The sequence below is a fragment of the Ambystoma mexicanum genome, chromosome 10, assembly GCF_040938575.1.
Source record: "Ambystoma mexicanum isolate Mex_15411 chromosome 10, UKY_AmexF1_1, whole genome shotgun sequence".
In the NCBI taxonomy this organism is placed as follows: domain Eukaryota; kingdom Metazoa; phylum Chordata; class Amphibia; order Caudata; family Ambystomatidae; genus Ambystoma; species Ambystoma mexicanum.
In genome coordinates, this window is record NC_090932.1 from 66,569,910 (window position 1) to 66,582,928 (window position 13,019).

Genomic DNA, 13,019 nt, shown 5'->3' on the forward strand with positions numbered 1-13,019 from the left:
CAGGGTAGTCCCCCGTGGTGTGGGCTGCCTGCAGGGGCCGTGGAGGTTGTGGAGCGTACACCTGGGAGGACCCACACGGCCAATTCACGTGTAGTACTCCCCAGAACCCCTGAAATACACGTACCCTGATGAAATCGCGTGTGGAACTTCCCGCGCACCCATGGGATACACGTACCCTGATGAAATCGCGTGTGGAACTTCCCGCGCACCCATGGAATACACGTACCCTGCTCGCACTGGCCCATTCACGTGTGTAACTTCCCGCGCACCCCTGAAATACACGTACCCTGCTGAAATCGCGTGTGGAACTTCCCGCGCACCCATGTAATACACGTACCCTGCTCGCACTGGCCCATTCGCGTGTGGAACTTCCCGCGCACCCCTGAAATGCACGTACCCTGCAGAAATCGCATGTGGAACTTGCCGCGCACCCCTGAAATACACGTACCCTGCTGAAATCGCGTGTGGAACTTCCCGCGCACCCATGTAATACACGTACCCTGCTCGCACTGGCCCATTCGCGTGTGGAACCTCCCGCGCACCCCTGAAATGCACGTACCCTGCAGAAATCGCGTGTGGAACTTGCCGCGCACCCCTGAAATGCACGTACCCTGCAGAAATCACATGTGGAACTTGCCACGCACCCCTGAAATGCACGTACCCTGCAGAAATCGCGTGTGGAACTTGCCGCGCACCCATGTAATACACGTACCCTGCTCGCACTGGCCCATTCGCGTGTGGAACTTCCCGCGCACCCCTGAAATGCACGTACCCTGCAGAAATCGCGTGTGGAACTTGCCGCGCACCCCTGAAATACACATACCCTGCTGAAATCGCGTGTGCAACTTCCCGCGCACCCCTGAAATTCACGTACCCTGCTTGCACGGGGCCAGTCGCGTGTGGAACTTCCCGCGCACCCCTGCAATACACGTTCCCCGCTTGGCGTTTGCTGTTTGCCAGCCCGGTGAACTGGTCCAGGGTTAGCGCAGCCCTTTGCGATGATTTAGCAATTTTGATGGCTTTTCCTTGCGCGAGGGCGTTCTTGGGGGCGTTACTGGCGCTCCTGCAGGGTCGCTGCAATTCTCTGCGCCACGGCTGGTTTGGAAGCCTGAAATCCATGAATACGCTGTGCGCGGAAATCGGTTTTAGCGCACGTGCCTGGCGCAGTCAATCGCACGCGGACACTCTGCGCCAGCCGCTTGCGACACTTTTCTGCAAAATTCTATGAATTACCCTCTAAGTGTTTTATAAATGATGCCCCTCATTGACTCGATATTTAGAATATTGTTATGGAATACAACTCATTAATGTGCTCATAATTAGCACAGCATAGGAGTCAGTAGCATGATGGGAGATGACAGATGTCTGCATAACTGATATTGGAGTGATCTGTAATTCAGAGATAACTGATAATGCACAGATTTGCACCAAATCCGGTAACAGGCAAATCATTCAACATTCCTAAAGTAGTTGCAGTATTTCAGATGCACTAGTGCTTATTTCTGGCACAACCAAACCCTTGTGAGAAAGAAACGACTGAATTGTATTGTGTTGTATTTATGCGTATATAGCGCCGGTAGCCCGAGGGCATCATGGCGCTTAAACAATACAACACAAGTCGGCCAGGCATAAGACCTGACCTATTCCAGACCTCATTACTAACCCTGGGGACCTAGAGCACTAGTTCTTATCTGAAAAGGTGAGTTTTAAGCCTTTCCCTGAAGGCCAAGTGGTTATTTTCCAGCCTTAATGCTTCAGGAAGGTTATTCCACAATTGTGGGGACAGCACCAGGAAGGATCTGCTCAGCCCAGATTTCAGTTTAAACTTGGGTACAACCAACAGACACTTGCCTTCTGATCTTAATCGTCTCGGGGGTGTATATGGCACTAAACCATTCTTAAGGTAATCAGGAGCTTTGCCGTATAGGCACTTATGCACCAGTGAGAGAGCTTTGAACTTTATTTGTTCCTCAACTCTAAGCCAATGGAAGGACACCCTCTCACTTGTGACATGATCCCTCTTCTTCAGGTTTCTGACTAACCTGACCGCATCATTCTGAATCACTTGGCATCTAGATAAATCCTTGATAGATGCCCCTTACAGAAGAGCATTGCCATAGTCAAGCCTGGATAACACAATGGCTCTGGCTATGATAGCCAGGTTACATTCATTAAGGAAGGGCTTGATCGATTTCATTAGCCTGAGGTAATAAGCCGTGTTTTTCTGAAGATAATTGGTCTGGGCGTCCGAGTTAATCGCTGAGTTGACCATCATGCCCAGGGTTTTTAGTTTGGAGACCACTGGAATAGTGGCATCCTTGATTTGAAAGGTTTGGTAATCCGCCCCCAGGTTAGCCAATTGGCGACTGGATCCGAACAACATCAGTTCAGTCTTTGTGTCATTCAGACACATCCAGTTGGCCTGCATCCAGTCGTCTATTATTTTATAGACGGTTCCTATCAAGACACTGTCGGAGGTATGGTGACGCCCCCCCAGATCCAAAATGAGCTGGGAATCGTCTGCATAATTCATAAAATACACCATGGCCTTAACAAGGATGCTACACAGTGTACGCATGTAAATATTGAACAACATCGGTGACAGACTTGCCCCTTGGGGGACACCAAAAGGAATGGGGCAGGAGTCGGAGAAGCTGCTACCCCAATGGACTCTGGCTTGGCGGTCCGATAGAAATGACACCAACCATTCTATTGCCCCTTCGGAGCAGCCCACATTCTTCCTGAGCACCTTGATGAGGAGTTGATGGTCCACCAGATTGAAGGCGGCGCTTAGATCTAGGAGCATCAGCATCCCTACTTTGTTCTTATCCACCAAGCTCAACATCTGGTTCTGCAAATCCAGCATAGCAGTCTCAGTACTATGAGACGCTCTAAAGCCTGTTTGTTGCTGATGTAGGGCCTCATGGTTCTCTACATAGCATTGAAGTTGCTGCGTGGCTACTTTGTCCAGGATTTTAAGGACAAAGTTTGAGTTTGTTATTGGACGAAGATTAGCCGGATCCTTAGGATCCAAGCCAGCCTTTTTTACTAGTGGGGTGATTGTAACATTCTTTAACACTTCAGGCACTTAGCCCTCCTTAAAGGAGGCATTCACGATTTTCAAAAGAATACAATTGAAATGGCATACTTGTATGTTGGCATTTAAGCATCAACCTTAACCTTAGCTGCGAGACAATCCATAATATATCATGTGCAAAAAATGTGTTTTGTCGATTGTTAAGTTTAAAATCTGGTATCTCCTTTGTTAATGAAAATTTGGAATTTGTCACAAATTCAAAGTCTACATCTTGATAATTAGCAAAACTTGCCAGCCCTCATGAATATGTATTTAGTAGAAAGAAACATGATTGAGCAGACTAAAGACATAGGGCCTCATTAGGACTGTGGCGGTAGAGTGATAACAGCGCCGGTAGTGCTGCCGGCGCCGTTATCACTCTACCGCCACATTATGAGTTCTGCTTGCGGGGACGCCCTGTATGCCTGGTCAGACCAGATGTGCAGAGCTGCACCCTCTAGCAGAACAGGATGCTAACAACGGTCCCGTCACTAACGGGACCGTGTTAGCATTCTCCCCATTCCCATTGAGCCCTATGTGGGCTCAATTGGGAATGGGGACGTACCGGGTCTGGGTCCTGTGAATGAGAATTATCGGGCCCGCAAAGGTCGACTACCCCAGTAATTTCCATTTTTCGGGACCCGGATCCGAGTTTGGGGGTAGCCATGCCACTAAAAACAGCATGGCTCCTTCCAAACTCGTAATGAGGCCCATAGATTTGAAAGGTAGTCAGCATCAATGGAGGGATACCATTTTTAAGTGCAGATTTAAAGTATCACTGTGGATAATCAACTGCTTTTTCATCACAGTTCACCACAGTTTCCTGTAAGACAATTCCAAAATCGAACAACAGGAGCATCCATGCAGCAAATAACGAGTGCAAGCTCTTGCAAGGCTAACACGATTTTATAGATGCACATTCGGTCCGGGTAGCATCGCCAGCTCCGTAGAACTGAAAACTATCACTCGCTCACCTTACACATACAAGTCACACGTTTTTATAGCAGTAAACCCATGGAATTAACTCATCAGACAAAAACATTCCCATGTTCGCCATTGGACAAAATACTATACAACCCAAATCATTCCCATATGTATTGCAACCCCCATTGGATACACATTTATCTACAGCACACCCCTAAAAATGATCTAATTGTGCAGTCATCGTAAAACACTACAATATAATTGATTTCTGCTAATCAGATAGTCTCTTATACTGTTAGTGGATACACTTTCATCAACTCAATATGTGCATACCACAGGTACACCTCTTCTAAGATATATGGACTTGTCATGTGATCAAACAACTTAGCAAACCCAGACAACTCGCTTGACCTTGCAATTTATGTGCATGGCTCACCTCGGACTACTCCCCTCTTGAAAGATGCGCCCTCCCTAATAAATGTTTCTTCCTTATCGCTCTAGGAACCCAGATGTCTTTACAGCAACACAACCATGCACCCTTCTCATGTTTATGCATCACGTTTAACTAGCACCATGTCTGACACCCCTGCTTTCTACCCACAAGAGTTGTCCACTTAGCTGCGGTATAAATGTACTCCACATTCCATTTTCCATCTGCAGCAGCCGGGCTGACCTCCTTAAATCAGCCATTTATCATACATGGCCCCTACCTCTGATATTCTCAGCCTTGAATATCCAAACACTCGCACAGGAAGGGGAATAACCTTCTAATTAGCTGGCAGAACTGCAGACCTCTAGACGGGAGCTAATGCTCTCTTCTTCGAACAAACTCTTGTGACAGAATTTACTCCTAAGGCCAAATCCAGAAAATGGAAGAACTCTTGCTAATGTGGCCCATGGCCCTAACACAGAAAGCTAGCTTCCCAGTACGATATGTGTATTCTATCAGGCACATCAGCCTCCCATTCATATGCTTCTAATTATACAATATATTCTGTATTCTTTCTCATACTAATAGAACGTGGCATAACTCCCTGCCACTGGGTGCATGTTCTCAACACAACTTGGCCTGCCTCAGTCTCTTAATTTCAACATTGTTGCTGCTCTTCCTTTCATCCCGTAATGCTCTCTAGAGTGCGTTGATGCTAACTACAAAATAGCACGTGCTGTGCGTTGATGCTAACTACAAAATAGCACATGTGCTGCGTGCAAAGCTACCATGGCAAAGAACGAAAATAGTGACACTACATAAGCAAACCTCTGTGATCATGTAGTTTGTGCAGTCTGAACCTCTTGCCTCTGCATAGAGGCTGTACATGTATCCTAGCATTGCTGCTATGCTTCCGTTTCCTGAACAGGTCACCAACGCAGTAAAGACTAGCTCACTCAACACTACACTTCAGGAAAGATCTGAAGAGCCTACTCTTCAAAGCACATCTCGCCAATCGCTGATTAATCCAGTGGAACGTATTTCTCCTACTGTGGGATTTGCCCACACCCAGCTCCCCCTACCCATCCCAGCTTATCTGCTACCCCTGAATCCTACTTGTAACTCCAGGGGTGTGTCCCCTTTGTACAGCACTCCACTGCTTCCCGGCTAGGTTTGCGCTACGTAAGCCCCAGACATACAAACATACATTTGCAAAAAAAATCAATACAATTGAGACTATTCTAAGGATAATGAAACAAGTTATTTCTGCCAAATCACAAATCTTTTGTCTCACTGAGTTGAGACTTCACTAGTGTCGATCAGAATGTGCACATTGGTCGTCACGGTAAGCATAAGTATTTCAAAAATTACATGTTCGGAAGCTATATCTATTTTAGAAATGCAGTGTGATGACTTAATGAAAATCGGATCCATAACCTTCTCTCTATTCCATTCCTGGAGTCTGTGGATTGTTCTGTGAACCTCATTATAAGCTTATGTATAGTGAGATCAGTGTATATTTCTGCTTAATAAAATGTACATCAATATCTATCTTTCAATAATGCATTGGAAACACTGACCTGTCCATGTTGATATAGAAGTGCTCTCTCCTGATGAACCATCTCCAGATACAGCAGACACTAAAAACGTGTACAGATTTCCGGGTATTAGGTTGTTTATGGATGCAACTTCAGAGAACACTGTCACATTTCGGCTAGGGTTCCCTAACACTTGTATCAAATAAGAACTTCTATTGCCAGTAGGAGCGAGCCAGCTCAGAGATACAGAATCGATGGAGACATCACTGACAATCAGATGGTTGGTCACATTGGGCACTGAAATAAAGAGAAAGACAATTAGTTGGTGTTGATGGAATTATTAAAGCACAACAACCGAACGATCCATTTGCCCACCAATGAGATGCCTAAGAGGAAAAACAGACACTGAAAATACTGACATCTCAATCAATTTAACATGACTGACAAACATCATGGGCATTTTCTGTCATCTTTGTTACTGTATTGTTGTCTTTTCCAGCAATGGTCAACAGTTAAGGTTATATACATCACTATTTGAATTCGAGATTGTTATCCCAAGATGGCATTTGTGAGGCTGCTCTACTTAAGAGCGACATTTCGAAATATTGCTCTCTGTTCACGCTGGAAATGCCTGACTTGGGAAGCATTGCTAGTAAGAAAAATACCTTTGAAAAACGGCAGCCTTGACCATGCATAAAACTGCAGATGTGCAGTGCCCAAAATCAAAATGGCAGCGATCAAACTATCAAGCGTCGAGCAATAAGAAACTAAAACAGCATCTTGATGCATCGCAATCCTACATTATGTTGGTCATTCTCTAATGTGATCTTTGTTCATGGGATGGTGTAGAACTCAATGCAGACTACCAGTCGTTCATATATTTTAAGTAATTAAGTAAAAGAAGCGTTTGCTCCTTGCAGCATCTCATGCCACAAGCTGATCCGCAGAGTTTCCTAAGTAGAAATATTCTCAATATTCAGTCAGTGGCGAAAGAAAGAAATGGCAAGAGCATTCTTACTTGCGAAAAACTCCCCATTAAGGCCAGGAGGACTTGAATAAAGAACCTACAAATTGAATGGATGGATAGTGACAGGTGTGTGATCCTTGGCACAACACCCGAAAATGTGCCCAAACCAAAACAGCCTTTTGAGGTCCCAGGGAAATTCTCTGGCACTCGGCTTGCTCCGCAACTCTGCTGAACCCAGGAGAGATGAAACGTTTGCAGATGCCGTCATCAGATCCCTCTGACAAGCAGGGTTCACATTACACTTTGATGGTTGTCTTTCAAGTGTGTGGATTATCAATGAGGGACGAAAACATGCTCAATTGTGGATCTATTTCCTTATTGATATTGATATTGTATTTGTATCACGCTCATGCACACGTGTTTCAGAGCATGACGAGGCAAGGGAGGGGAACAAGGGGGAACAAAAACAACGATCTTACTAGGCCCGGTGACATTGAGAATGCGCAAGTGTAGCGTAGAGGGAAGGAGGAAAGTTCAGGGGGGAGGGGAGGAGTGGTTTTTCAGCTGACAGCCTTTTCCATTCTGACACTTGCACTTTCTCCTTTTGTGTGCCCGTCCAGCCACCCAAACCACAGTTTGCAAAGCTATTTTGGCTCTAAGAAATCAAACAAGACTTCGCGGCAACAACTCCATTATGCTTACCATCTTGCCAGCATCAGCAGACCTAAGAGATTGCCCACTCAAGACTGGAAAGCTGGAAACCGTTCCGCCTATTTAGGGTCACATGGGAGATCATGTGACCCACCACATGTGACTAGGCATGAGCCCTGTGGCATGGGCTCTTAGTCACAACACCCGAACACCCCATACTAGAGCTGGGTGAGCGTGGCGGGGCTCGGGTAGGCCCGAGCCTCACCTAGAGCTCTGGCCTGATCCCTCTCTCAGGCCAGTGCCTGCCCAAAGCAGGGGCCGGCCACAAGCCCCACCAGGTGCTCACCAATTTCTTTCATTTAAAAAAAAAAAAAGCACTCGTGTCTACCTGTATTCCGGCCGCCTGACCCGAATTTACCCTGCCTGTGAGAGCACGGCCTTCTCCACTGCTTCCTGAAACCAACAGCCCATTTGTAAATTCGCTTCTTCTGCCTCGGCATTTCTCTCTCAATGTCCTTTTTTCTTAGATTATTCATTATGTTGAAAACATTTAATTAGTGACTTAAAGCAACGTTATTATTTTGGAAAAGATGGTAGACATCATGGATATAAAGAAATCTTTAAACGGGCGCTTTGTGTTGCTCACTTTAACTAGCACAGATTTGCAAAGTAGCTGATGCTTTGCGAGCTCTTTGAGTTGCCAATGTTCCATCAGGCATATGAAAGGCTGTGCCACTGAAAAAAGAAATGTGTCCTTGGACCCGCAATGGACAATAGGCCATGCAGTCAGGTTTCCAAGGCGATAATTATCGGGGGAACTTGCAGGGAAAACTCAGGTGCCACTAAGGCAACTGCAGTGGATACTGGACAGAAGGGACCATTAACACCTTTCATGCAGCAGAATGGGTATCGGCTCCACAGTCAATCACCCGCCGGCAACACTCAATCACCAAAAGGGAGAGGCAGAGGCATGACAATTAGGAAACCCCAGGAAGGAACATGGGGCGTGGGGGAGACAGTGGCCGATTTCGGTTTGCTTGCAAGAGCGGATGCCTGGTGACCAAAAGGCATAGCCCGCACCATTTTTTGAGGAATAAAAAGTTGTGATCTGCCGTGGTAAGCAGCATTTTCAGCTGTGCACCGTAGCAGGTAAGATAGCTCAGCGGGTTGAGCACTCGCTGATGTGATCTGTGCGTGATATGCAGGTTCTGATCTGGCAAGATAAACTCACTCATTCATCCTTCCGAGGTGTATTAATGGGTACCAACTTCAGTACACATCTATTGACATGCAAATATGATGTATGTACAGTGTATTGGAGAAAGCATGTTGGCTGCTATTCCCTGGGTTTGGCCCATGGTGGGCTTCTAGAGACCCCCAGGCTCGGCCCTACCCATTAAATCTCTGGCTCCCCGCCTCTACCCGCTACGCCATCGGCACGGTCTGCAGCCCAGCCCAGCCTCTGTTTTTGTAAAAATAAATGAAAACATTATTTGGGATCGCAAGAAAGATCACAGGGTAGCAATTGTGAGCCTCGGGGTCACCCCCAAATGACAACCCTGGGGCCATAGAGGTACTTCATCTTTGACCAGTACGTGAAGTTTTAGTGGAGATTTGAAGAGATAGACAGTGAGTTCCAATGGAGCAGGTCGAGAAGGGAGAAGTAACTGAAGTGAAAGGACGCACAGGGGGAGTGTGAGTAGTGTTTTATTTGTGGGGGTGTTTACCAGGCACATATTGTCTCAGACTGAGTTTGATTATAGTGTGGTGTTTTGGCAACTTTATTATTGTAACTACCAGTCACATAATGAACACCTATAGAATCAGAGAAAAAGATAAATCATGATTGTGTTTATAGACACACTCAAACATGTGTCTCATGTCAAGAAACACTGAGTATGTTATCTTATATGTATGTTGATTGGTATTTGTAGATCAGACATCTGCTGTGGTGACCAAGTACATCCATCAACCACAATAAGCTGGTGGGAGCTGCAACTTTAACCCCACATATGTTGACAGTATGGGGTGCAGCCATGGGTGGTGGCAACAGTTTGCAGGAAGCTGCGCATCCTGACATATTTTAATCCCAGCACATATTTCTTTACAAATTAAGCACTTAGCGTGGGGCAGTGAGGTTGAGTGCAGTGAAGGAACAGAGGTAACACAATGCTGAGAAGATGGAGACACAGTCAGCCAGATTACTAAGAAGAAAATCTTTGATGGCTTTGTAGTCTATCAGAAGGGACTTGAAAAAGAGAGAGGTTGTGCGTGGTAGTCATCCAGCAATAGGTCGGTAGGCAGAAGTTGGCAAGATCTGGGTAGGTTGCAGAGAGTCTTGGTTACAAAGATGAGGACTTTGTCTAGAAGAGGAAAGGATGGAGATTAGAGTTTTCGTATAGTGCAGAGTAAGACCTGGATGAATTTTCTGAGTTGTTTAGAAGGTTAATACAAGCAGCAAATGTGATTTTAGAAGTGATGAATTGTTGCAGTTGGGGGTCGCTATCAAATAGGACCCTCAAATTTGCTAACCTTGGGCGAGGGAGCAAAAGGGTGAAGAGGGAAGGAGATGGGACGAGGGAGGGTAGGGCTTTAGAATCCAGGAGAAAGATGACTTCTATTTTTGAAGAGTTCAGCATGAAGCAGCATAGACCCATCAAGTGATGGATTGCAATAGGAAAGCTGGTAGTCCATTCTGAGATGTCTGGGATGGAAGAGGGAATGGTGAAATATATTTGAATGTCACCAGAAATGCGATGGTAGTGTCAAGGGATGAGAAATGTTTACCTAAGGCAGAGGTATAAAGGGTGAAGACTAAAGGGCCATCGACTGATCCTTTGGGAGCACTGACAGGGAGAGGGGTGGGGTCAGAGGATTGTGAGTTCCATTATAGTTTAACAGAGTGACCTTCCAGGTTGAAAGCCATCCAGGGTAGAGCAGATGTGTGAAACACACGTTCATAGAGTGTGATGAGGGGAGAGGAGTGGTTGACAGTGTCAAATGTAGCAAAGAGGTCCAAACGGATGAGGATGGATGACAGTTTGGAGGGGTGAGCATCAGAGAGAAGGTTAGAGACATGCATGAGTTTAGTTCCAGTGGAGTGTTTACTATGGAAGCAAGACTGAAGTGGACCTCCAATGATATGATATAATATGATATGATATGGCATTTGTAACGTGCCTATGCACAAGTGTTTCAAGGCGCGATGAGGCAAGGAAGGGGGAACAGAGGGAGGACAGAGACAATGATCTTACTAGGCTAAGTGACATCGAAATCACGCAAGTGCAGGGGAGGGGGAGGGGAAAAGTGCCAGGGGAAAGGGGAGGGTGCAGTGCTTTACATGGGATCAAAACAATAACAAGAATTGCGGCCAGCAGGTGGCAGCTGCAAGGGTAATTGCAGACAGCAGGTGTCCAAAAGTGCAGGTAGCGGGACTGTAGGGTTACATATACAGACCAAAGAGCAAGGGTTGCTGGGAGGCAGCGGGAGTGTGCAACTGGGCGGGCAGGGATCCGGGCACAAAATCAGAGGGTATCCAGGTGACCAGTGCAGTATCAGACAGGAAATCGGCAGGGGAGAGGAAGAGAGAAGGCAGAAGCAACAAGGAAGGTCTTGAGGTGCTTCCGGAACTGGAGATGGCTCTCCTCAAGTTTCAGAGAGGAAGGGAGGCTGTTCCAGAGGGAGGCCCCAGCCGAAGAAAGCAATTAGTACCAAGGTACGTGATCATCTGGTTTAAGACACCTGCACAAGAAGGTTTGACTAATGGGGTATGAGGGAAAATGGGAAATTGCTTGCTGGGGATGTTTCGGTCAGCAGAGGATTTGTTCAGAAGGGGTAAGACAGTTGCAGACTTTAGAGGAGGCATGGAACAGTCCAGTCAAGAGAGAGAGAAGTACATTGCTCATAGAGATAAGGGGATGTGATTGGAACTAAATCTATGACCGTTTGGGGATAGAATGGGTTGATCAAAAATGGGTGGTCACTTCAAAGGATGGGTGCTAATTCAACTAGTGTTCAAGACTAGAAGGGATAGGACTGTAGGTGGTGGACAAAAGTAAGATGGAATACAGAGACAGGAGTGCTGTGGGAGTGTCATAAATCTTGGAGATTTTAAAAGAAAAGTAGTGAACAAAGTTACTAGGAGAGTGACAGGAGGTACAGAATACTGGCTTGGAAAAGGTGAGCAAACATTGCAGATTAGAGGAAGGTTTGCATGGAGGTTATTAGGTTTGTGAAGAATGAGGATGTGTCAGAGTCCTGTCCAGAGGAGAAAGCAGTGAGGGAATTTCGTATGCTAACAGAAGGGTAGCAGTCTGAATTTGTGGCAACGTCGCAGGTCAAGGCACATGTTGGCTATGAAGATCTGAATATCAGAGGTGATACATGGCTGCAGACAGGGGTGGGAAGGTAGGAATGTGCCTTCAGGATAGTGTTGGACAAATGGAGTCATAAATGAGTAGTGAAATTCAGAAACAGCATGGTCAATGTAAGTGACATGGACGTGGGAGAGAGACAGGAGAGAGAGGTTCTTACATCATCCAGGTAAGGGGCAAAATATGCCTGCTTGATTTCCCCTTGGTCATTGAAGAGGTGCTTGAAGAGGGTCAGGAGGAGTAGAGGGTGGCAGACTGCGACATTCAAGTGAACAATAGAGTGGTCGAGAGCTGTGGGCCAATGGAGAGGTCGGAGATGGAGAGCAAAGTAGAGATAAAAATACTAAGTCAAGGAATTTCCATCACAGTGGGTAGGCTGGTTGGCAAGGGAATATAGGGAGTGGTCAGATGGGAGGGAGTTAAGTTCGAGTTGGGTGACTGCAGAGGATTTTGGCAGCTTAAAGTTCCCAAGATGACAATGGGGTTGCAAGTGGAAAGTGACTTGAACGGAAGGTTCAGGTCAGGGAAGATAGAGTTGGGAGGGACAGGGGGTCCATAGATGGGCCACAACAGTGAGAGAAGTAGGAGAGAAGACTTTAGTAGTTGCATATTCAAAAGAGGAGGAGGTTACATAAGAAGGAAGCACTTGGGCAGTGGTTAGGGACTTATTAATCAGGAACCCAATCTACTACCCTTCCCAACAGGTCAGGGAGAGTGGGAAAAGTGAGCATAGTCACTGTGGAGAGCCGCCAGTTTAACAGAGCCAGATTCAGGCTTCTATGATAGCAGGAGGCGGATAGTGAATGCGATAAGAGTCAAAGTGTTCAGTTATGTAGAAAGATGTTTTGCAGAGTGATTATGCATTCCAGAGGTCAAGTGAAAGAGGGATAGGTGGTGCGGGATAGGAGCAGATGATGTGCAGTATGTGAGGGGCATATATAAGAAATGGAGCATTGGGTTTGAGGCTGCAGGGGGAGAGCAGTGGGATGAGGAGTGGTGAGAGTTGTGGCTGAAGGCTATGAGGAAAATGGGATAGAGTGAGTACAACGATGAAGGGAGA

The 13,019-nt window shown here is 46.3% G+C and overlaps 1 protein-coding gene across 1 annotated transcript in view; it reads right to left on the reverse strand.

The window, feature by feature from the left end:
* LOC138492814 (receptor-type tyrosine-protein phosphatase eta-like) overlaps nucleotides 1–13,019 on the reverse strand; it is a 128,623-nt gene that overhangs the window by 15,663 nt on the left and 99,941 nt on the right. The window contains exon 6 of the mRNA XM_069620167.1: nucleotides 6,011–6,265. Coding sequence (XP_069476268.1) covers nucleotides 6,011–6,265 — 255 coding nt within the window. The remainder of the gene's footprint in view (nucleotides 1–6,010; nucleotides 6,266–13,019) is intronic.